This window comes from Oryctolagus cuniculus, chromosome 15 (genome assembly GCF_964237555.1).
Source record: "Oryctolagus cuniculus chromosome 15, mOryCun1.1, whole genome shotgun sequence".
Lineage (NCBI taxonomy): Eukaryota > Metazoa > Chordata > Mammalia > Lagomorpha > Leporidae > Oryctolagus > Oryctolagus cuniculus.
Window position 1 is genome coordinate 27,548,393 of NC_091446.1, and position 19,696 is coordinate 27,568,088.

The following is a 19,696-nucleotide window of genomic DNA, read 5'->3' on the forward strand; positions in this document are numbered from 1 at the left end:
GTTCCAGGGTTCTGAGGCACATTGGACACGGCCATGAGCTGGGAAGGGGACCCTCCCCTTCCCATGAGAATCCTTTATTTGCCCTGAGGGGTAGGCACGGAGTGTTAAATAAGATTTGGCACAGGTGGGGTGCTGTACAGAGGGGCCGGGGTCTGGTGGGAGGGTGGCAGCTCAGTGCACCTGAGGCTGGGGGTGCCCATGGCAGAGACCTCCCGGTGGCTCAGGGGGCAGGCCCAGCTTCTCAGCCTCCTGTTCCACAGACTGGCTCCCGTATGCACTGTCTTCCTTCACCTCTGCCAGGGGCGAAAGGAAAACAGGAGTCAGGACCTCAGACCTCCCACCCTCTAGGCCCGAGTCCACCTGCCAGGTGGGCCTCCTTTACCTGTGCTGGGCAGTTTGTCCCGGGTCTCGGGACCCCTTAGCAGCCTCACTCCTTCCTCCAGGCCCATGTCAGACAGGGCCTCCAGCAGACCCGCCAAGTCCCCACCAGCCAGCTGTGGACAAGAAGAGGCGTGAGGTGGGGTTGGGGCCCTGGGGCTGGGGCAGGGTGCAGGCCGTGACCCACCTTGTAACTGCGCAGGAGGCTGCCGCTGGGGGAGGCAGTCTTCCTGTACGTGTCCACCAGGCTGCGCAGCCCCAGCCGCTCCGCCAGCTCCGCCCAGCTGCCCTGGGCTTCGGGCCTGTCCAGCAGCTGCTCCAGGTTCTGTAGAGCCGTATCCCCGAGGGACAGCCCTGGCCCTTAGGGGGACCCACACAGACATGTCAGATGCTCCAGAGATGGGCAGAGACAGACACATGGACCATGCCTTTCTGTCAGTGACCTGACAGCCAAGGCAGACGGGGCCACTGGGAGCTAAGAATGGAGGAAGGGGACCTGCAGAGGGGGGGTCTGGGAGCAGCTGATGAGACCTCACCTGCAGGGCTGGGCGGGGTCAGGGGCGGCTCCACGGCGCTCTGAGCAGCATTAAGCAGCAAGGTCTTCACCTGGGGGGCACAGCGCAGACTACTTCCCACCCCCTGCCCCGCAAGCCCAAGAGACTGCTCCCTGCTCATTCTAGTCCCAGGCTGGTCTCACCTTAGTGCTGCGAGTGAGGTCAAGAGGTGTGTGGCCCCGGAAGCTGCTTCGTGTGTCCCTCTCGGGCCCCTCGGAGTCAGAGTCACTCCCGGAGGTGGGCGGTGAGGGCAGTGGGCACAGGGGCTCCTCGTTCTCCGCATGGATGTCAGCACCTGGTGAGGGGAGGCAGTGATTAAGGGGGTTGTGGGCCCACCTAGAGGAATGGGAAGTGGGGGAGCTGGGGGACACCCCTTTTCCTCCCCCGTCCTATTCCTATGTCCGGAAGGGCAAAACTGACCAGCCTTTAGGAGAAGGCGGGTGAGGGTTGGGGACCCCAGTCCAGCTGCGAGGTGTAGAGGCGTGTTTCCCGCGAAGGTGCGGGCATTCACGTTGGCATGGAGCTGTGGGGTGCAAGGGAGCAGCTGACCACAGTACAGTCTCATTGGCTGCCTCCTCCCACACACCTTTCACCTTCCTTGGTCCTACTCCTTCACAACCCTCAGTCCCACCTTGGTGACCAGGTGGGTGACCAACCCCAACTCTTCCAGCTCGGTGGCCAGGTGCAAGGCTGTTCGGCCCCCCTGCCGCTCTGCTGCCTCCACTTCAGCCCCACTGTCCACCAGCAGATCCAGGCACTTGGGGCTTCGGGCATGAACCGCCAGGTGTACTGGGTACAGTCCTAGGGATACAAGATACTCAGCCAGTAGCTGCGACTGCAGGATGGCTCCCAGACCAGTCCCGCCCAGTTGGTCTCCATAACTCCTGTCCACTCTGTGCACCTCCCAGATACCCGTCCTGATCCCAGGCCCTGCCCCTGCCCCTGCCCCCAGTCGTGGGGTGAGAACTCACCCTCGAAGTCAGGCATGTGTAACAGCTGGGACACAGCAGGAGCTCCGCTGCAGAGCAGCGCACGGAGCAGCTCAGGGGCCCCAGCGCCTGCCCGCAGTGCCAGGTGCACAGCCGAGTCTCCGTGCCGGTCCAGGAGTGCTGGGTCTGCACCCACCTGCAGCAGGAAGCTCACCACCCTGGTCTGCCCAGTGATCACCGCCAGGTGCAGGGGTGTCTGGGGACAAAGGCAAGGTGAGCTAGGCCTGTCCTCGGTTTAGACCCTTTAGCTTTCTAACCCCTATCCCTGCCCCCTCACCAGTAGGTGTCCCTCACCTGGTGTAGGTGGTTGGTGAGGTTGACGACACCAAGGTGTTGGGCATGGTAGATGACATGTGAGATTTGTTCAATGACACTGGTCTGCCCATGGATGATAGCCAGGTGTAGCGGCCTAGGGGTTGAGGAGTAAGACTAGACTAGCGAGCCCAGCCACTTAGAGCACCCTCCACCCTCACTGCCTCCAGTCTCCCTCCCTGGGGCTTGCTGAACCCAGAATGTCTCAAAGGGCACATTTTATTTTTTAATAAGCTTATCTTAAAATTATTTGAAATGCAGAGAGAGCTTATCCATTTACTGGTTCATTCCCCAAAAATGCCCAAAAAAGCCAAGGTTGGGCCAGGCCAAAACCAGGAGCCAGTAACCTAATTAGGGTCTCTGACATGGGAGGCAGGGACCAGGGAGTACCTTAGCAGGAAGCTGGAGCAGAAGCAGTGCTGGGACTTAAATCCAAGGACTCTGATACAGGATGTGGGCAGCCTAACCGCTGCACCAAAAACCTGCCCTCCTCTCCCCTTGAACCTTTTAAAGTTAATTAGGAGCAGGAGTTACAGAGCGGCAGGTTAGGCTGCTGCTTGGGGCACCTGGCCACATCCCATGCGGGAGTGCCGGTTCGAGTCCTAGCTACTCTGCTTCCATTCCAGCTTCCTGCACATGCACCTGGGAGTCAGCAGATGACAGCTCAAGTACTTGGGTCCCTGCAACCCTCATGGAAAACTTGGGAGTTCCTGGCTGTTAGCCAGCCCTGGCTGTTGCAGCCATTTAGAGAGTGAACAAAGACCTGTACTTTGCCCTTCAAATAAGTTTAAAATTAACTGAGAGGCACAGCGAGAGAGTGAGCTCCTATCTTCTGGTTTGTTCCTTGTTAAGGGTCCTTGGCTGGGCTGGAACCAGGAACTAGGAACTCAGTCCAGATCTCCCATGTGAGTGGCAGGCACCCAGTCACTCAAGCCATCACCGGCTGCCTCCCAGAGTGTGCATTAGCAGGAAGCTTTTTTTCAGGGGGGAGAACACACACACACACTCTCTCAGTGCCTTTGGAGGTACACTGTGTCCCCTTCACCAAACGATTTGGAGAGCCTTAGCAACTTGAATAGAAATAATAAATGGTAGATCTGGACTTGAGACCGGCCCTTCCATCTCCTGAGTCCGGCTTTTTATAGGTCCCTTTCTTGTCCCAACCCCAAGACTTGAGATCACAGCTTCAGCCACTCTCCCCGCCTACGTGTCTCCATTCTCGTCCTGCGCCGTCAGCAGGTGGCGCTGTCCCGCCAGCAGCGAGCGTGCGTCCGCCGTGATGCCGTAGTCCAGCAAGGCTCGAGCGCTGCGCTGCGCCAGGCCGAACAGGCGTGCGTTGTACTCCCGCGCTGGGAGGGGGGGAGGGTGTGAGAGGGGGCGGCAGGCGCGTGGGTACAGGCTAGTTTCTCAGCACCCGCGTCCCAGCCGCCCGGATTCTGAGGCTATACCTCGCTGCAGCATCTCGGGGGCCTGTGCTTCACTGGGCTGCGCGGCTTGCTCCCCCGCTTCCGTGGCTTGCTCCCCGGCATCCACGCCAGGCGCCGAGGCGGCCATCTGCGCCCCGCCCCCGCCTCCTGGGTAGCAGCCCATTGGGGCTGCGCCCGACTGGTAGGGGCTGTAGGCCAAGGAGGAGGGGAAAAAGCCGAGGCTGCTCCCTGTGGGTACAGGGAGGACTGTGGGGAACCGGCCAGGATTCGCCCAGATTTCTTCCCCCGCAACTTCCCCGCACCCCTCCCTCCTCCAGCCCCCTTCCAGCCGCCAGCACTCACTCACCTCCTCCTCCTGCTCCTCCATAGCCCCCAGCGGAGCCCCCTGAGCCTCCGCCCATGTGGGAGCCGCCACCGAAGGGCTGGGAGAAGGTGGGCAAGGCCTTTCTCCGCTTGCGCTGCACCTCCTCTTTGTCTGGGGGCAGAGAGGAGTGGGGTGTTAAAACCCCTGCTCCTGGGGTCCTGCCTCCGGGCCCTTCCTCCTCGGGCTCCTCTCGACCACGTCCTGGGGGCCCTCCTCCCCTGCCTGGGCTCATGGGTCCCCTGATCTGGTCCCTGGGACACTCCAGCCCCACCTTCCACCAGCGGGTAGTAGGTGAACTGCTTGGAGTCGGAGACATCTCCTCCTCGCTTGCGCTTCAGCTGCAGGAACACGGTCACCGGCCGTTCGATCTTCATCTTGTGATAGGGGGGTGTCCTGAACACAATGGCGTACTGGGCGGGGGGGGGGGGCAGAGAGTGTCAGTGTGGCCGCTGCCCAATCCAGCCCCCCGCCCGGGCTCTCGCCCCGGGTACCTGTTTGTGAACATCTGTGGGAGAGAAGTCCCCGAAGGCCTGCCATCCATTCTCATCATCCTCATAAAACCGAACCTCAATGTCATCTGTGGGGAACACTGGAGCTTGCCAACAGCTCCTGCGGGGGCCTCCAGGGCCCCCGTCTTAGACCCGTTGTCCCTGGCTCCCAGCCTGGGCTCCGGCTCACCTTTCTGCACCTTGTCACAAAGCAGATACACTTCGTCTCCACCCCGCACAGAGCCTGCTGTCTTGTCCATTCGAGAAATCTTCAAGTTTGAAGCCCCAGGAGACTCTAGGAGGGCGGGATATGCGTCGTTGAGAGGCCAGCATAATACTTTACACTTTAGGGAGCCAGCTACTCTATATGAGGGCATTCCAAAAAGTTCGAGGAAAAATGGAATTAAAAACTAAGTTTATTTTGGTGCACATATTTTGAAATCCACATAAATAAGGGAGGTTTTCAAAAAGCTCATGGAGGGGCTGGCACTGTGGCGCAGTGGGTTAAAGCCCTGGCTTGAAGTATCGGCATCCCATATTGGCGCTGGTTCTAGTCCCAGATGCTCCTGTTCTGATCAAGTTCTCTGCTATGGCCTGGGAAAGCAGTAGAAGATGGCCCAAGTCCTTGGGCCCCTGCACCTGCATGGGAGACCCGGAAGAAGCTCCTGGCTCCTGGCTTTGGATCGGCGCAGTTCCGGCCATTGCGGCCATCTAGGGAGTGAACCAGCGCATGGGAGACCTCTCTCTCTGTCTCTACCTCTCTCTGTAACTATGTCATTCAAATAAGTAAAATAATAAATAAATCCTTTTAAAAAAAAGCTCATGGAAAATGTGTATTATGAAAAAATCATGCATGGATTTCAAGTTTTTTTTTGCAGCAAAATCTTCTCATTTAATTCCATTTCCATGACCTTTTTGAAGTACATTCATATTTGTTACCTCAACAACCCTGGGAGGTACAGGAATTACTAATATTCTCACTTACCAAAGACAGAGCCGTAATCAGAGGGGGGAAGTGACCTGCTAAAAGTCACTCAGCGTGCGTGTGGCAGGCCCAGGTTCAACCCCAGGTCTGCCTGATCCCACGGCTCCCGGTGCCCCTTGCGTCCCCTCTGACACCCAGGCCTGCATACTCACTGCTGTCGTGGATGGGCTGGGAGATAACGGGTTTCAGGGGCAGCGAGAAGGAGCCGTCGCTGGCCCGCAGGAAGGCTGAGAAGCGCAGCCGGACGATGCTCAGGTCCATCACCTTCTTCAGCTCCTTGGCCTCCTGCTCCAGCTCTCGCCTCTCAGCCTCTGGGCAGCGGGCACACGAGTGACCCCGGGGCTCCTCCTGCTGCCCAGCGCCCTGCGTGAGCACCTCCCACGACTTCCCTGCCCGCATACCCGTAAGGCCCTGGGGCCTGGACAGGAGCCGCTGCCTCTGAAGCTTTTGTATCATAATCTCCATCATGTTCTTCTTGGTCACGTGTAGGACACCCAGGTTGTTAAACCTGGGGAAGAGGGCAAGTCGGGTCGTTGGCGTGTGGCCCTTTCTTCCTGAGTGCCTTCCCCGACCAGGCTCCACGCAGCCCTGCCTCAAGGCAGCTGTTCCGGTTTTCACTTGGGTCCTTGGGTTCTGGGCCCTACCTCTCCCCCCTTGGTCAGGTGCTAAGCTCACAGGGGCGGGCTGGGGTGCAGGATGGTAGACAATGGGAGCATCCCATGGGGGGCCTCAGGCGGGGGCACCTACTGGGCAGTCATGTCCTTGGGCCCCACGGACACGGCGCAGATCCCCAGATCCGAGCACTGCTTGCCCACCAGGCTGTGGGCGTGAGCACGAGGCGGGTCGCTGTGTGTCACCAGGTCCACTTCAATCTTGGCTGGTCCCTCATAGTTACAGATCTGGGAGGGGCAGGGGCACGGGCCGTCGTTAATGCCCCTGGACGTGCTGTCTCCTAGCCCACCCTCCCGAATTATCCTGGCTCACCTTGACAGTGGGGTAGGTCTTCCGGCCCTTCTCACTGGAGGCACCGGGCAGTCCTCCGTGGGAGGGGCCTTCACAGCCATATCGAAATCTGAATCCTCGCTGAAAGTCCGTAGCACAGCAACATTGTGATCAGGAGAGACCACCCCAGCCAGCCACACCCCTGGCCCACAGTGACCACGGTGACTGGTGGTGTCCACTGGGAACCACAGCCAGGCCAACCACCCACCCCATAGCAGCCTTGTTGGACAGACTCCTCTACCCGCCACCCTCCCCCACCCCTTGTGCTCACTCACCTGCTTAGGCTGTTCCACAATCACCAGGTAGGGGCCGTCATCTGGGGACAGAGGGGCCTTGCTGAGCCAGGCTCTCCTGGCCCATCCCCCAGGCAGGACACATGCGATCCCTCCTCCCTCCCTGTAAGGCCAGGTGGGGTTAGTGGGCTTACTGACCTGTCTCCGGGGCTGGCTCCTTGGGTTCCACAATGGAGGGGTCAAATTTGAACCCTTCGTATTCGATGATGCCATCCAGGCCCTGGTTTGGAGACAGAAGCGGGGGCGGGCAGGGGGTGGGGGTGGGGCAGCCGATTCGGAGCCACCTCCGGAGCCCTCCCCCCTCCCCCCTCCCCAGGTCCAAGAGAGAGCCCTTTGGGAAGCAGAGTTAGCAGACTGACAGATGGACAGGCTGATAGGCAGGTTGCGATCATCTGAGGGCGCACAGGTGGAGGGAGGGCGGCTGTAGGGCCCCGCGGCGTGACTCACTGGGTCGTAGCAACTCTCCATGTCTCTGGGCTAGGCCCGGCTCAGCGTGGTGGCTCCGGCCGGGTTCTGCTTCCCAGAGTTTCAGGCGCCCGCCTAAGGTGGGGGGGGAGTGGCGAAGGGAAGGGGGACAGATCAGGACGGGGTGGGCAGGAGAGGGGGGAGCCCAGACTCGAGCGGGGGTCCGAGCTCCTCCAGCCGCCCGTCCGGGTGTGGCGGGCGAGATCCGGCGGAGGGCGAGATCCGGCGCTGGGCTGGGCCGGGGAAGGGGCAGAAAGTTAGAGCTGCTCAGGAAAGTCCCGAAAATACCAGGGGGGCGGGGCCGGAGGGGGAGGGCCTGGAAATGACGCTCTGGCCCCGCCCCCGCGGCGGGTGGGGCGGGAGGCCCGGGCCAGCCGCGCTCGCCGCCGCTCGGCGGGCAGAGGGGCGCGGGGAGGCGGGGAGTCGGGGAGGGCCCGGTGGGCCTCCGCCCCGCTCCTAGCTCCCGGGCCGAGTTGGCACCGGAGGGTCTTTCGCCGCTGGGGCAGCCTCGCCGTCCGGGGCCGGGGCCGCCCCTCGCCCGCCTCCCCTCCCCCGGCCTGGAGCAACCTTGGGATTTTCTGCCGGGAGGGAGGCCACGGCTGATTCACCCCGGGGGCTTTTGGGGGGACATTCCTGCTGCCGGAGGCCTCCTCTGAATGCTCTGTAGGCGGGGTGGCGTGGGGGAGCTCTTCCCAGCGGCTGGCCCCGGGGTTCTTCCCCGAGAACGCGATTCTGGGCCCGCGGGGCGAGGAAAGGAAAGCGGTCTCCGTGGGGTGGGCGTCTCAACATCTCCACTGCCGTAGGTTCCCGCCCCGCACGCCCCCGCCTCGGTCCTCTCCCTAGTGCCGCGGTGCGTGTGCACGGGAGCGTGTCTGTGTGCGGGTGCGTCGCGGGCTTCAGCGTGGGAACCGCGGGGAGGCACCGGCGCACAGGCGAGCGTGCCGGTGTTCGCACGCCGGCGTCGGTGCAGGTGCACGGGCGGGGATGTGGACGTGTACCCGCTGCTGTGCGCGCTCCAGCCCCGGGCCTCCTCCCGCCGCTCTCCGTGTCCCGGCCACTCACCGTGTCGGCGGCTCTGGTTCCGGGTTCTGTCCAGGTCCAACCCGCCTCAGACGGGTCGCGACGCCTCTCCAGCCACCGGGGCCCCAGCCGGGAAAGCCCCTTTTCGGCCCCCCGGAGGGGGGAATTCCCGTGACGTTTCCGTGCGTCACGCCCCGGGCCCTTTGTCATTGGCTGAAAGTTTCAGTCTGGGACTGGCACAGCCAACCGGGAGCGATTCAGGTGCCTCCGTTAGGGGGAAAAGTTCGCGCGGGGCGGGAAGTGGGGATGACCGTCAGCCTGGCGCGAGCTGTGGTCTCGGGGCCGGCCCGAGGTGGGACCCTCCGTGCCCAGGCCCCCGACTCCAGCCTCTTCACTGACAGGCCCGCTGCTTGTCGGCCGTGGCTGTGCCTAACGCTTGGCTACCTCTGAAGCTGGGGAACTCCGAGGGGAAGCCGCCGGCTCCGGCTCTCCAGCCCCCGGCGCCCGGCTGGGAGCCACTGCCGGGAAGAGTCCGGGGAAGAGGAAGGAAGTTGATCTGCGGTTGGTCCCTGGGCGCCATCTGGCGGCCCCCCTGGAACTGCAAGGAAACTCCGTGCGCGTTCCGGGGACCAGCTCCCCTCCCGCTCTCTGTAATCGGCAAATACAGGCCGGCCTGAATTCGGGAGCTCTGCGAGGGGTAAGGAAAAAGTGTTTGGAGGTCTGGAATATCAGAATTGAAAAAATGTCGTAGGTCTGAATAGTTCAAGCTTTCTCTGATGTCGGGAATCATCGGCTCAAGTGCTTCCCACCTTCCCCTGGAACACTTCTAGCGGCAGGAACGCACCCAGCACTCTGCCTCCTCTCAGTCGCCTGCTCACGCAATGCGCCAGATCTTGTGTCGGGGAACTTGAGCAGAGTTCTTGTCCTCTCCCAGTAACCCTAGCAGGTGGACATCACCTCTAACGGAAGGAGAAAGTAAGCGGGGCCGCGGCTCACGAGGCTAATCCTCCGCCTTGCGGCGCCGGCACACCGAGTTCTAGTCCCGGTCGGGGCGCCGGATTCTGTCCCGGTTGCCCCTCTTCCAGGCCAGCTCTCTGCTGTGGCCAGGGAGTGCAGTGGAGGATGGCCCAAGTGCTTGGGCCCTGCACCCCATGGGAGACCAGGATAAGTACCTGGCTCCTGCCATCAAATCAGCGCGGTGCGCCAGCCACAGCCATTGGAGGGTGAACCAATGGCAAAGGAAGACCTTTCTCTCTGTCTCTCTCTCTCTCACTGTCCACTCTGCCTGTCAAAAAAAAAAAAAAAAAAAAAAAAAGTAAGCGGAAGAATCATAACAAAACCAGGCACAGCTAGGAAGAGACAGAAACAAGATTTCAAAGCAAGTGTGTCAGCCCCAGGACAAAGCTTTTCCCCCTAAATTTATATGAAATTAAGCAGCCTTTTCTATCTTCCTGTGGGCATTTAAAGAAAATGCAATAAGATCATGCTAGAAAATTTACTGAGTTCAGCAATATTGTTTACTGTATTCCCCTGGTCAGATTTCCCAAAAACAATCTAATCAATTTAATAATTCAATTTAATTTAATTTAAACTTTTTAAGTTTGAGAGAGATAAAGCTCTCATCTCTAGTTCACTCTCTAAACGCCTGCAGTGGTCCAGTAGGGGCTGGACTGCCCATGTCTTCCATATGGCTGGCAAGGCTCCAGCTACTTGGCCATCACTGCTGCCTCCCAGGGAGCTGCCGTCAGGAGTAGAGCTGGTTATCAAAGCCAGGCCCTCTGTTCTGGGGTGCAGAGGTTGGAACTGGTATCTTTTTTTTTTTTAATTCAGAACCGTACACTTTATTTATTTATTTATTTATTTTTTATTTATTTTTACAGGCAGAGTGGACAGTGAGAGAGAGAGACAGCGAGACAGAGAGAAAGGTCTTGCTTTTGCCATTGGTTCATCCTCCAATGGCCGCCGCGGCCGGCGCGCTGTGGACGGTGATTCTCCTGGTCTCCCATGGGGTGCAGGGCCCAAGCACTTGGGCCATCCTCCACTGCACTCCCTGGCCACAGCAGAGAGCTGGCTTGGAAGAGGGGCAACCGGGACAGAATCCGGCGCCCCGACCAGGATTAGAACCCGGTGTGCCGGCGCCGCTAGGCGGAGGATTAGCCTATTGAGCTGGCCGGAACTGGTATCTTTTTTTTCAAAAAAAGATTTATTTATTAGGCCGGCGCCGCGGCTCACTAGGCTAATCCTCCGCCTTGCGGCGCCGGCACACCGGGTTCTAGTCCCGGTCGGGGTGCCGGATTCTGTCCCGGTTGCCCCTCTTCCAGGCCAGCTCTCTGCTGTGGCCAGGGAGTGCAGTGGAGGATGGCCCAAGTGCTTGGGCCCTGCACCCCATGGGAGACCAGGAGAAGCACCTGGCTCCTGCCATCGGATCAGCGCGGTGCGCCGGCTGCAGCGCGCCGGCCGCGGCGGCCATTGGAGGGTGAACCAACGGCAAAAGGAAGACCTTTCTCTCTGTCTCTCTCTCTCACTGTCCACTCTGCCTGTCAAAAAAAAAAAAAAAGATTTATTTATTTATTTGAAAGTCGGAGTACACAGAGAGGAGAGGCAGAGAGAGGTCTTCTATCTGCTGGTTCACTCCCCAGTTGGCTGCAATGGCTGGAGCTGCGCTGATCCGAAGCCAGGAGCCAGGAGCTTCTTCCGGTTCTCCCATGCAGGTGCAGGGGCCCAAAGACTTTTTCTACTGCTTTCTCAGGCCATAGCAGAGAGCTGGATCGCAAGTGGAGCAGCCGGGTCTCCAACCGGCGCCCATATGGGATGCCAGCACTTCAGGGCAGGGCGTTAGCCTGTTGAGCCACAGCGCCGGCCCCTGGAACTGGTATCTTAACCACTAGGCCAAATGCTCACCGTACAGCTTTTTAAACTTGAAGTTAGAATGCAAGATGCTTACTTATTTGGTATGTGCCAATGTAGGGAAACTGGGAGCCTGTGCCGGCTGCCACGGATCACGACTGTCTTTCAAAGTCTCATAAATCATGGGTGAAAGTTCCATGATTCTTTCAGTCTCTACAGCGTTAAAAGCACTCCTACAGATGGGGCTTTAGTTTTAAAATGCCGAACTGTAATTTATCTGAAGATTAAAGAAACTCAGGGATAGAACTGTAGTGCAGCAGGTTAAGCCACCATCTGTGGCATCCCACATTGGAGCACTGGCTGTAGTCCTGGCTACCTCACTTCCATCCAGCTCCCTGCTAGTGCACCTTAGAAGCTGCAGACAGTGGCTCAAGTACTTGGGCCACTACCATTCGTGTGAGAGACCTGGAAGCAGTTTCTGGGTCTAGGCTTTGGCTTGGCCCAACCCTGCATGTTGTAGGCATTTTGGGAGTGAACCAGCACATGGAAGATCTCTTTCTTTGTCATTCTGCTTTTCAAAATATTTTTTTGGGGGGGGGGAAAGTGAGTAGTTGAATGAACCCCCAGGTACCCATCTGTCAACAATTCCCAATGCATATTAGCCTGGGGATTTTACCTAATGCAAAATAATCAATTGTAGGTTGCTGCAGCCTCACTTACCTGGGCTTAAGAAAGCTCTTTATTGTCTGTTCCACTAATTTTCAACCTAATGATCATCTCTGTCTCCGCACCCAGCTGGAGCACGCTGGCTGGCCCAGAGCAGATACAGCAATACCTTTGCTTCGTTCATAAGTATTGAGTCTACTCTGGAAAACAAAGTCCCTGCTCGCAGACAAGAATCAAATAGATGTCAGTTGGTGACAAGTGCTATGGAGAAGTATTAAGCAGGTAAGGGGACAGAGGAGCTCTAAGGAGCTCCTAGATAGCAGTCAGGGAAGGCCTCTCTAACAAGAGAAAATTTGAACAGTGACTTGAAAAAAGTGAGGGGTAAGTCATGTGGAAGACTGGAGGCAGAGCGTTCCAGATGTGGGGACAGTAGTGCAAGGGTCTGACGTGGCTGTGTATGATGTCTGCGGCACAGCAGTTAGGGAGGTGGAATAAAGCAAGAACTTTGGGTTTTGTTCTGGATGAGATGGAGAGCCCCTGGAGGGTTTTGGGCTGTGCAGTGCAAAGGATATGGTGTGTTGTAAAAAGATTGGCTATGGAGCTAAGAATAGAGGGAGAGAGAACGGAGGGACACTGGCAGTCCTGTAGATGGTGGCTTAGACTTGAATGGTCATGGGTGATGATGGTGAGAAGCAGTCACTTTCTGGATAGATTTAAAAATAGAAGTGACAAGACTTGTTGAGGATGGGATGTAGTCTGTGAGAAAACAGAGAACATTATTGCATAAGAACCTGGAAGAATGGAGTGAGTAAAGTCGGGACTTACAGGTAAAGCCAGTGTAATGGATGGTATTTAAAGCCTTGACAGTGGACAACTTCACCCAGTGAGCAAGTGTAGAGAAAGGATTTGAGGGGCTGGCATTGTGGTGCAGCAGGTTAAGCTGTCACCTGCAATGCTATCATCCCAAATGAGAGTTAGTTCAAGTTCCAGCTGCTCCACTTCCAATCCCACTCCCTGCTAACGCGCCTGGGAAAGCAGCAGATGACCCAAGTACTGGGCACCTCCACCCACGTGGGATTCCTAGATGGATTTCTGGGCCCCTGTCTTTGGCCTGGTTCAGCCTAGGCCATTGCAGCCAATTGGGGAGTGAACCTCAGATGGAAGATCTGTTTCTCTCTCTCTCTGTAACTCTACCTTTCAAATAAATAAACACATACATATTTTTAAAGATTTATTTACTTATTTGAAACTCAGAGTTACAGAGAAAGAAAGAGAGAAATCTTCCATCTGCTGGTTCACTCCCCAAATGGTCACAATGGCCAGGGTGGAGCCAGAAGCTTCTTCTGGGTCTTCCACATGGATGCAGAGGCCCAAGCACTTGGGCCATCTTCCATTGCTTTTCCCAGGCCATAGCAGAGAGCTGGATCGGAAGTAAAGCAGCTAGGACTTGAACTGGTGCCCATAAGGGTTGCTGGTATCGCAGGTAGTAGCTTTACTAACTATTCCACAACACCATAAATAAATATTAAAAAAAAGGGGGCGGGATTTGAGGACCCAGGGACTGAGCACTGGGGCTTTCTAATGTTCAGAGACTATGGAAAAGAGAGGTCAACAAAGCAAGCTGAAAAATCATGGCCAGTGAAGTTGCGGAGAGGCAGGAAAAATCTGTGTTGCAGAACAGAGTGGAGGATATTTCTTGGCAACTAAAGCTCCTTATGCCCTGAAGCCCAGGAGCCGTGTGGACTTCTGCTTTCTCACAGCCCCTGTCTCCTGTGGAGCCCTGAACAAAGGTATCTGTGCTCCTGACACCACTGCTGTCGTTCCTGGAACTGTGGTGGTGGTGGTGGTGGGGGCACATCAGTGCTGTTTCTTCTCCATCTGTAATTCATCCTTTCTCATATCATGTACTCAGCAATCCATCCTTGCTCCTGGCTGTATGCCATCTCTTTCGTTTTCATAGACTCCTACTAAACTCTGAGCTCACTAGGGAATAGCCTCTTGCTTCTCATGCCTAACCTTTTCTTTCTTACGAGCAGCTACAGAAAACTGTGTCTAACTTCGGAGGGTTTCTACACCACCACCAGTACTTTTGAATGCAAGATGTGACACAGGAAAGCACACGAAGCTCAGAGTGAGCCCGAACTGGGTTTGATTCCCAACTCCCCGTGACTTGACCTTTTCAACCTGTTGCCACATCTGGTGTCTGAACAAAGCACTTAACGGTGTCACATACAGCTGCTCTAACAATGTCAGTTCTCAGTATTCACTCAGCTTCCTTCTGGACTTTTGAAGCCTGTTGCTGTCCTACTAAAGTTCAGGGGGAGACATCACTAAGACCAGCGTTTCCCTCTGGACTGTGCTAATACATTCCCCAACACTGTGTTGCTCCCGTACCATCACACCATTTGTTCTTGCTGGTCAGAATGAAGCTCTGATACGAGTTCCTCTTGTAGCTTCCTTTGCCTTCTAGGAGACAACACTTCAAAAAGTCGTGCAAGGGCTGCTTTTTTTTTCTTTTGAAGATTTTTTTTTTTTTTACATTTTTCCTTTATGTATACACAGCCACCATGGATTTTCATTGGGTAGATGTCTTGGATAATCCATTAGAGGAAGATCACTTGGGCCAACTTAATGAGTTGAATGCTTTGTGCAGTGACAGAAACTCTGGCAGCACATACTGAGGCCGTATTTCAGGATCAGACCATGCTAGTTTGAGCAGATGCAGAAAAGAAAGAAATCTGGGTGAATTTTTGTGGGTGGCTCCAGTAGAGCTGCTGGTGACCCATTTGCTTTCCGAAGTTCAATGAAGCAAAGGGAAAGAACTCTGCTCTATCATGTGTCAATCAGCTGAGATTTCCAGCAAAGGTTTTTCTTTGCTACCCGGCAGGCAAGGATCAGTTTGCAATTGCTCCAGCTTCCTCCCTAATTTTTGAGGTTAGTTGAGGGATACTGAGTTGTCACAGTCCTTGTTCACAGGATGGCCTTCAGACTTTGTTGCAGTGGTCAAGTTTCCCAGAGAGGGAAACACATGAAAACTTTTTATTTTTATTTTTATTTTTTATTTGACAGGTAGAGTTGTAGACAAAGAGAGAGACAGAGAGAAAGGTCTTCCCTCTGTTGGTTCACCCTCCAAATGGCCGCTACGGCTGGCACTGCGCCGATCCAAAGCCATGAGCCAGATACTTCCTCCTGGTCTCCCATGCGGGTGCAGAGGCCCAAGCACTTGGGCCATCCTCCACTGCCTTCCCGGGCCACAGCAGAGAGCTGGACTGGAAGAGGAGCAACCGGGATTAGAACCTGGCACCCATATGGGATGCCGGAGCCACAGGTGGAGGATTAACCAAGTGAGCCATGGCGCTGGCCCCATGAAAACTTCTAAGCTTTCTAAAGCTAGTGGGGCTCAGATGCCCTCACCACAGCTGAGGTCAAGGGCCCTGGTGTCTGGGTAGCTGTGGATCCAGGGTTTTCTACACTCACAGAACTCTCTGCCCCTCCTAATCTTCCTAGGGGCAGGGTTGGGCAAGTCTTGGGGTACAGGGAGGGAAGACACTAGTCTAGGAGCTGTAAGCCTCATATCTTAATATTTTTCTTTTTTTTCTTCTTCTATCCACTTGTTCACTTCCCAGATGGCCACAGTGGTTGAAGCTGCACCGATCCAAAGCCAGGAGCCAGGAGCTTCTTCTGGGTCTCCCACATGGGTGCAAGGAGTTGGGCCATCTTCTACTGCTTTTCCAGGTCATAGCAGAGAGCTGGATCAGAAATGGAGCAGCCGGGACTTGAACCAGCGCCCATATGGGGTGCCAGCACTGCAGGCAGCAGCTTTACCCACTACACCTCAGCGCCAGCCCCACCTCTTAGTATCTTTCCACATCGGCTGTTCCCATTGTGAGGCACCCTTTACTACACCTGAAGGAGGCACAGTCAGAGCCCAAACTCCCAGCAATGGGAAGTGCCATGGTGCTACAGAATCACACAGCTGGACCCCAGTGCAGAGGATGAATGCCTGGAACCCTTCATGACAGAGGCCAGATGGGGGCACTATAGGGTTACCCTCTCTTCCATCCCCTAGGAGGGGAAGGCTCCGTTGTGGAGGGAGAGGTCAAGGCATAGATGCTTCCATTGGAAAAGCTTAATACATAGCATTCTGAATTCCACCCTCGGCGCCTTGGCCTGCAGGCCCGCTCTGCCTTCCGCTGCACACTCCCACCTGGCTTATGCTGATGCACAGGAAAGAAGGGGCGAGATCCTCCAATCCTACTGCAGTGCTGGGGCGGATGCGGGCTGTGCGCGGGAAGAATGGTCCCTCTTCAGCTTGGGGTCAGAATGAATGCTCTGTACCCAGAAACACATGGTTACAGATGCAGGCAAGGTGACCCGGGCCCCTCTTAAGCCCCATGGGTGTCTTTGTGCTCTGGGACTGAGAGGCAGCTCCGATGGGAGGCTTCTAAAGAACTCAACTCAGCTTTTGCTTATCTTCCCTCTGCTCTCAGGCAAAGCTGTATCAGATATCTCCCTTGGAGCAGTTATGGAAAAGGACAATTACCCAAGCCCCTGGAACACCTCTGGTGACAAAAGTGCACTGCTACGGCACAGGTATGGCAGCAGCAGTGAAAGAATCCTGACCCAGGCACCAGCTGGGCCAGCTACTGGTAAGCTTTTCTTCACTTTGCCTCTGTTTGCATAAGGCCCAAGCCCCAGGCATCCCAACAACACAGTGCCCTGACTCTTAAACTCAAGGAGAAAACTAGAGGAAAAGCCAAGGATGTTGGTACTAAGACATTTATTACATCATAAAAAGTCCGTTGTTGTCCTGTTTTTCTATATGTACATGCTCCTGCAGGCAGTCCCCCAATCAGCTCCACCAGCTCACCATCTACGGTGCCAATCAACTTTCTAAACTGACCGACTAATTAATAAAAGAGGAAGCACTGGAGGAGGTGGCCCAGGGCTGATGGGCATGGTGCTGGGGGAGGGAAAGAAAGTGCAGAGTGGTTGGGCTTGGCTCTCAATGCCTGACCATGGGCAGGAGGATACATGGGCGGGCATTGAAGGGTTGGCACAGTGATGCCTCCCAAGAGCTGCCAGCTGGAGATAAACACTGCAGGTGACACTTGAGGGTGCTCTCAGGTTAGACGCCGAGGACTGGAGAGCAGAGGAGGAAGAAGGTCCTGCAGTCGGAAGTGGGTCCCAGCAGAGGCTACAGGAGTTCTTTTTCTCAATCCAAGTGGCAGCAATAGCAGCTTGGACTAGACTGGGCCTGAAGGGACTGTGGCCCCTGGAACAGCCGGAAGGCGGGGCAGGGATAGCCTGATGGGAAGTATCTGTCCTGGTATCTGAGGGACCTGCCTTAGTTGACCTCGGAGGTGGATATGGGGTCTGTGGGGCGTGGAGTGGCCAGGAGGGGCACCGGAGAGGTGGCTTCAATGAGTGCAGGGTTGAGAATGATAGGCAGAGTCATGGGTGGCACGCCAACCTGCAGTGGGGAGGCCAAGGGTTGTAGGATCAGAGGGGACTGAGCCAGTGGCGTTGGCCCATCTGGGGTAGGGCTCAGCCTGCTGGGGCTAGAGGCCACTGGTGATCCCGGGGAGCTGCTGCTGGTGGCTCGTGGGTCAGGCTTCTCCAAGTCTGTAAGGAGAGCAAGGTGGCTGCAGTCAGACAACTCTCACTCCCCAGCTGGCATCAAACCTCTGTTCCTCCTGATTACCATCCCAGGCCATGTGGGAGGCTCCCCTTGAAACTCATTTCGGTTTTAGCTACCTTCTATCTAGCCCCCCATTGTTTTGCTGCACCCATTGTCAGGTTAATTCTGGTCAGTCTTTACTAGAATCCTTTAAGGGAAACCTCTGTGTGTTCCTTCCAAGTATGACCCAGCCCTCTCCTCCCAGAGCCAAGAGCCAAGAGGCTCAAGCAGTGAGTTCGTAATAGCTTCTTCAGTCCTGCCGTTCTCCATAGGAACAGTCGGCAAACAGGATTCTCTGGTTGCCTCCCTCCCCTGGCTCCCAGTCCTTACTCAGCAGCAATCCTAAGGTACCCTGGGCCTCCCCTTAGGCCTCCTGCTTCCTGCACAACCCTCAGAACAAGCTCGCCTTGAGAGACTCACCACAGGCCCCCAGCTCAGAGGGTATCTCTGGGGCAGGTGGGTGGCCAGGTGTCCTGGTGTCACCAGCAGCAGGAGCCAGGTGGGCGGAGATCAGAGGTTTTTGGCTGTGAGGCTCCATGGGAATGGGGTCTGGGGAGGACAGGGAACTCAGATGGCAACTCTTTCTTTCCATCAGAGCCTTGGCTACCCACCAGCCTTTCCACCCACTGGGGGCACACAGAACTAATTCAGCTTGGGGGACTCTTTAATGAAGCTGGGCTGAGCCCCCTACCCTGGATGACAGTCTGCTTAAAGAGCTCATCTCGTAGGTGGGGCAGGAAACAGTCAATGCGCTCCCAGGTGATCTCCCAGAGGGCTGAGGGGCTGCCTCCTCGTGTGTCTGCGCTGTGGAAAATCTCCGCTGTGTCCATCACCAGAAGCATGTTCTTCAGAGACTCAGGGATGGCCTCTGACTGCAGGTGGTAGTGGGGCCAGGAGAAGAGGGAAAGGGGTATAGGTGAGGATGGCAAAGGGCAGAAAGAAAGTCTTCCCACCAGTGGGAAAGGAGGTAGGCAATGGGGGTCAAGGTGAGGTAGAACATACCAGTAAGTCACTGGAGCCTGCATGCATGTACTTGTCCATGAAGTCCAGGATGGTGAGCCAGAGGGCCGCAAAGGTAGAGAGGGACAGCAGTGGAGACAGGTGCTGCAGGAAGACCTATGGCCAGCCAGCCCCTTCAGCCAAGTGTAATACAGCAGCCTTCTGCACCGCTCTCCAGGGTCAGAAGGCAAGCCTGTTCTAACTTGCACATGAATCTCAAGATCAGAGACTCTTGAAATCCAGAATCCTCCCAGGTCCCGGGTCCTGCTCATTTTCTAAAAATGGGGGTCCTGAGAACCTACATTGCATCTCTAGGTCCTACCAGAAGCCCTGGCTCCTCTCCTTGAGAAAAGGCAGGTGTGGAGAGGACAGGTGGGTGATGAGCAATACCTTAGAGAGCAGTGTGGAAGCCCTCATCCGGGTCTCCTCCATCCCACCGATATCTGCAGGGCTAATGTTCTCCAAGAGCTTGGTCAATAGAGGAAACAGCACCTGGTGGATAAATACCTTCAGTGTCTCCCAGCAGGGTCAGTCAGGCAGCCTTGCCCCCAGGAATCCAGGGGCTGGAGTGGCTGGGCACAGAACAGAAGGGAAGGAGCGGTGCAGGCTGAAGACTGACATGACAGGCTCTTCAGGGTGCCTGGCTTTGTGTTAGGGATTTGAACTTTGAGACCAATAGCAAGTCCTACCTTATTAAAGCAGGACTCCCACTCCAGGGCATCAAGTTTTTGCAGATCATGTACCAGTAGTGCCCGCTGCAGATAGGTTAGTGCCTGCATCCGCACCTGGCGCCGGGCATCACAGCACAGGCAGGCAATGCCTGAGAGTGAGAGCAGGGTCAGGACCCTCCAAGCATCTTGATCCTGGCACACCTCCCTTCCCCACCCTGCTCCAGCTCCACTTCTGCCTCCACCCTATCTGATCCCCCAGCTTTACCCTGTAGTAAAGGGCACCAGCAGTGGGCCCAGAGCGTGCGTGAATCTGCTTCGATCTTCCGGCCACCTGTCTCCAGATGGCGTTGCTCCTCCGCCCATGAGCTGTAGATAGAAGCTGCCCGCGTGTGCAGGGTGTGCATCAGGTCTAGCAACTGTGATCACAGGAGGGGCAGATTTGAGTGGGGTTAGGTCTGATGGACCCTTCCCCCCACCCCCTCTGTCCCTGACTGAGTCCTCAAGGGGCTCCTAGTCCCAGTCAGGCCACACTCTACTCTCTTGCAATTCTCTTTTC

General features: G+C 56.3%; 2 protein-coding genes and 3 long non-coding RNA genes across 18 annotated transcripts in view; 2 read left to right on the forward strand and 3 right to left on the reverse strand.

The window, feature by feature from the left end:
• Window positions 1–34: 34 nt before the first annotated feature.
• Window positions 35–8,804, reverse strand: NFKB2 (nuclear factor kappa B subunit 2). Of its 2 annotated transcripts, XM_051823537.2 has the most exons (23): window positions 8,320–8,804; window positions 7,240–7,332; window positions 6,931–7,012; window positions 6,775–6,815; window positions 6,482–6,580; window positions 6,245–6,396; window positions 5,899–6,005; window positions 5,650–5,808; window positions 4,703–4,807; window positions 4,516–4,601; window positions 4,296–4,434; window positions 4,007–4,135; window positions 3,682–3,888; window positions 3,441–3,582; window positions 2,216–2,330; window positions 1,904–2,117; window positions 1,564–1,733; window positions 1,353–1,455; window positions 1,076–1,227; window positions 915–984; window positions 566–738; window positions 383–494; window positions 35–293 (listed from the first exon to the last, which is right to left on the reverse strand). In XM_051823537.2, the coding sequence occupies exons 2-23, from the start codon at window positions 7,258–7,260 to the stop codon at window positions 172–174; spliced, it is 2,700 nt and encodes an 899-aa protein (XP_051679497.1). In that variant the 5' UTR covers window positions 7,261–7,332; window positions 8,320–8,804; the 3' UTR covers window positions 35–171. The 2 variants fall into 2 exon arrangements, with proteins under 2 accessions (XP_051679497.1, XP_051679496.1); XM_051823536.2 differs by lacking the exon at window positions 8,320–8,804 and having other exon boundaries at window positions 7,240–7,552.
• LOC127484163 (uncharacterized) lies at window positions 8,789–15,734 on the forward strand. Its single transcript, XR_007910932.2, has 2 exons — window positions 8,789–8,974; window positions 15,417–15,734. It is a non-coding gene; the product is annotated as an uncharacterized lncRNA (long non-coding RNA).
• Window positions 14,816–16,122, reverse strand: LOC138845316 (uncharacterized). Its single transcript, XR_011382304.1, has 2 exons — window positions 15,998–16,122; window positions 14,816–15,059 (listed from the first exon to the last, which is right to left on the reverse strand). It is a non-coding gene; the product is annotated as an uncharacterized lncRNA (long non-coding RNA).
• Window positions 16,123–16,303: 181 nt separating this feature from the next.
• LOC138845315 (uncharacterized) overlaps window positions 16,304–19,696 on the forward strand; it is a 59,111-nt gene continuing 55,718 nt past the window's right edge. For both annotated transcript variants that reach the window (XR_011382302.1, XR_011382303.1), the window contains exon 1: window positions 16,304–16,439. This is a non-coding gene — a long non-coding RNA (uncharacterized lncRNA). The remainder of the gene's footprint in view (window positions 16,440–19,696) is intronic.
• Window positions 16,554–19,696, reverse strand: part of GBF1 (golgi brefeldin A resistant guanine nucleotide exchange factor 1) — a 152,920-nt gene continuing 149,777 nt past the window's right edge. For all 12 annotated transcript variants that reach the window (XM_008270406.4, XM_008270405.4, XM_070057313.1 and 9 more), the window contains 7 exons: window positions 19,406–19,556; window positions 19,159–19,289; window positions 18,860–18,961; window positions 18,473–18,586; window positions 18,162–18,342; window positions 17,891–18,019; window positions 16,554–17,415 (listed from right to left, as the gene is read on the reverse strand). In XM_008270406.4, the coding sequence (XP_008268628.2) occupies window positions 17,138–17,415; window positions 17,891–18,019; window positions 18,162–18,342; window positions 18,473–18,586; window positions 18,860–18,961; window positions 19,159–19,289; window positions 19,406–19,556 (1,086 nt within the window). In that variant the 3' untranslated portion in view covers window positions 16,554–17,137. The remainder of the gene's footprint in view (window positions 17,416–17,890; window positions 18,020–18,161; window positions 18,343–18,472; window positions 18,587–18,859; window positions 18,962–19,158; window positions 19,290–19,405; window positions 19,557–19,696) is intronic.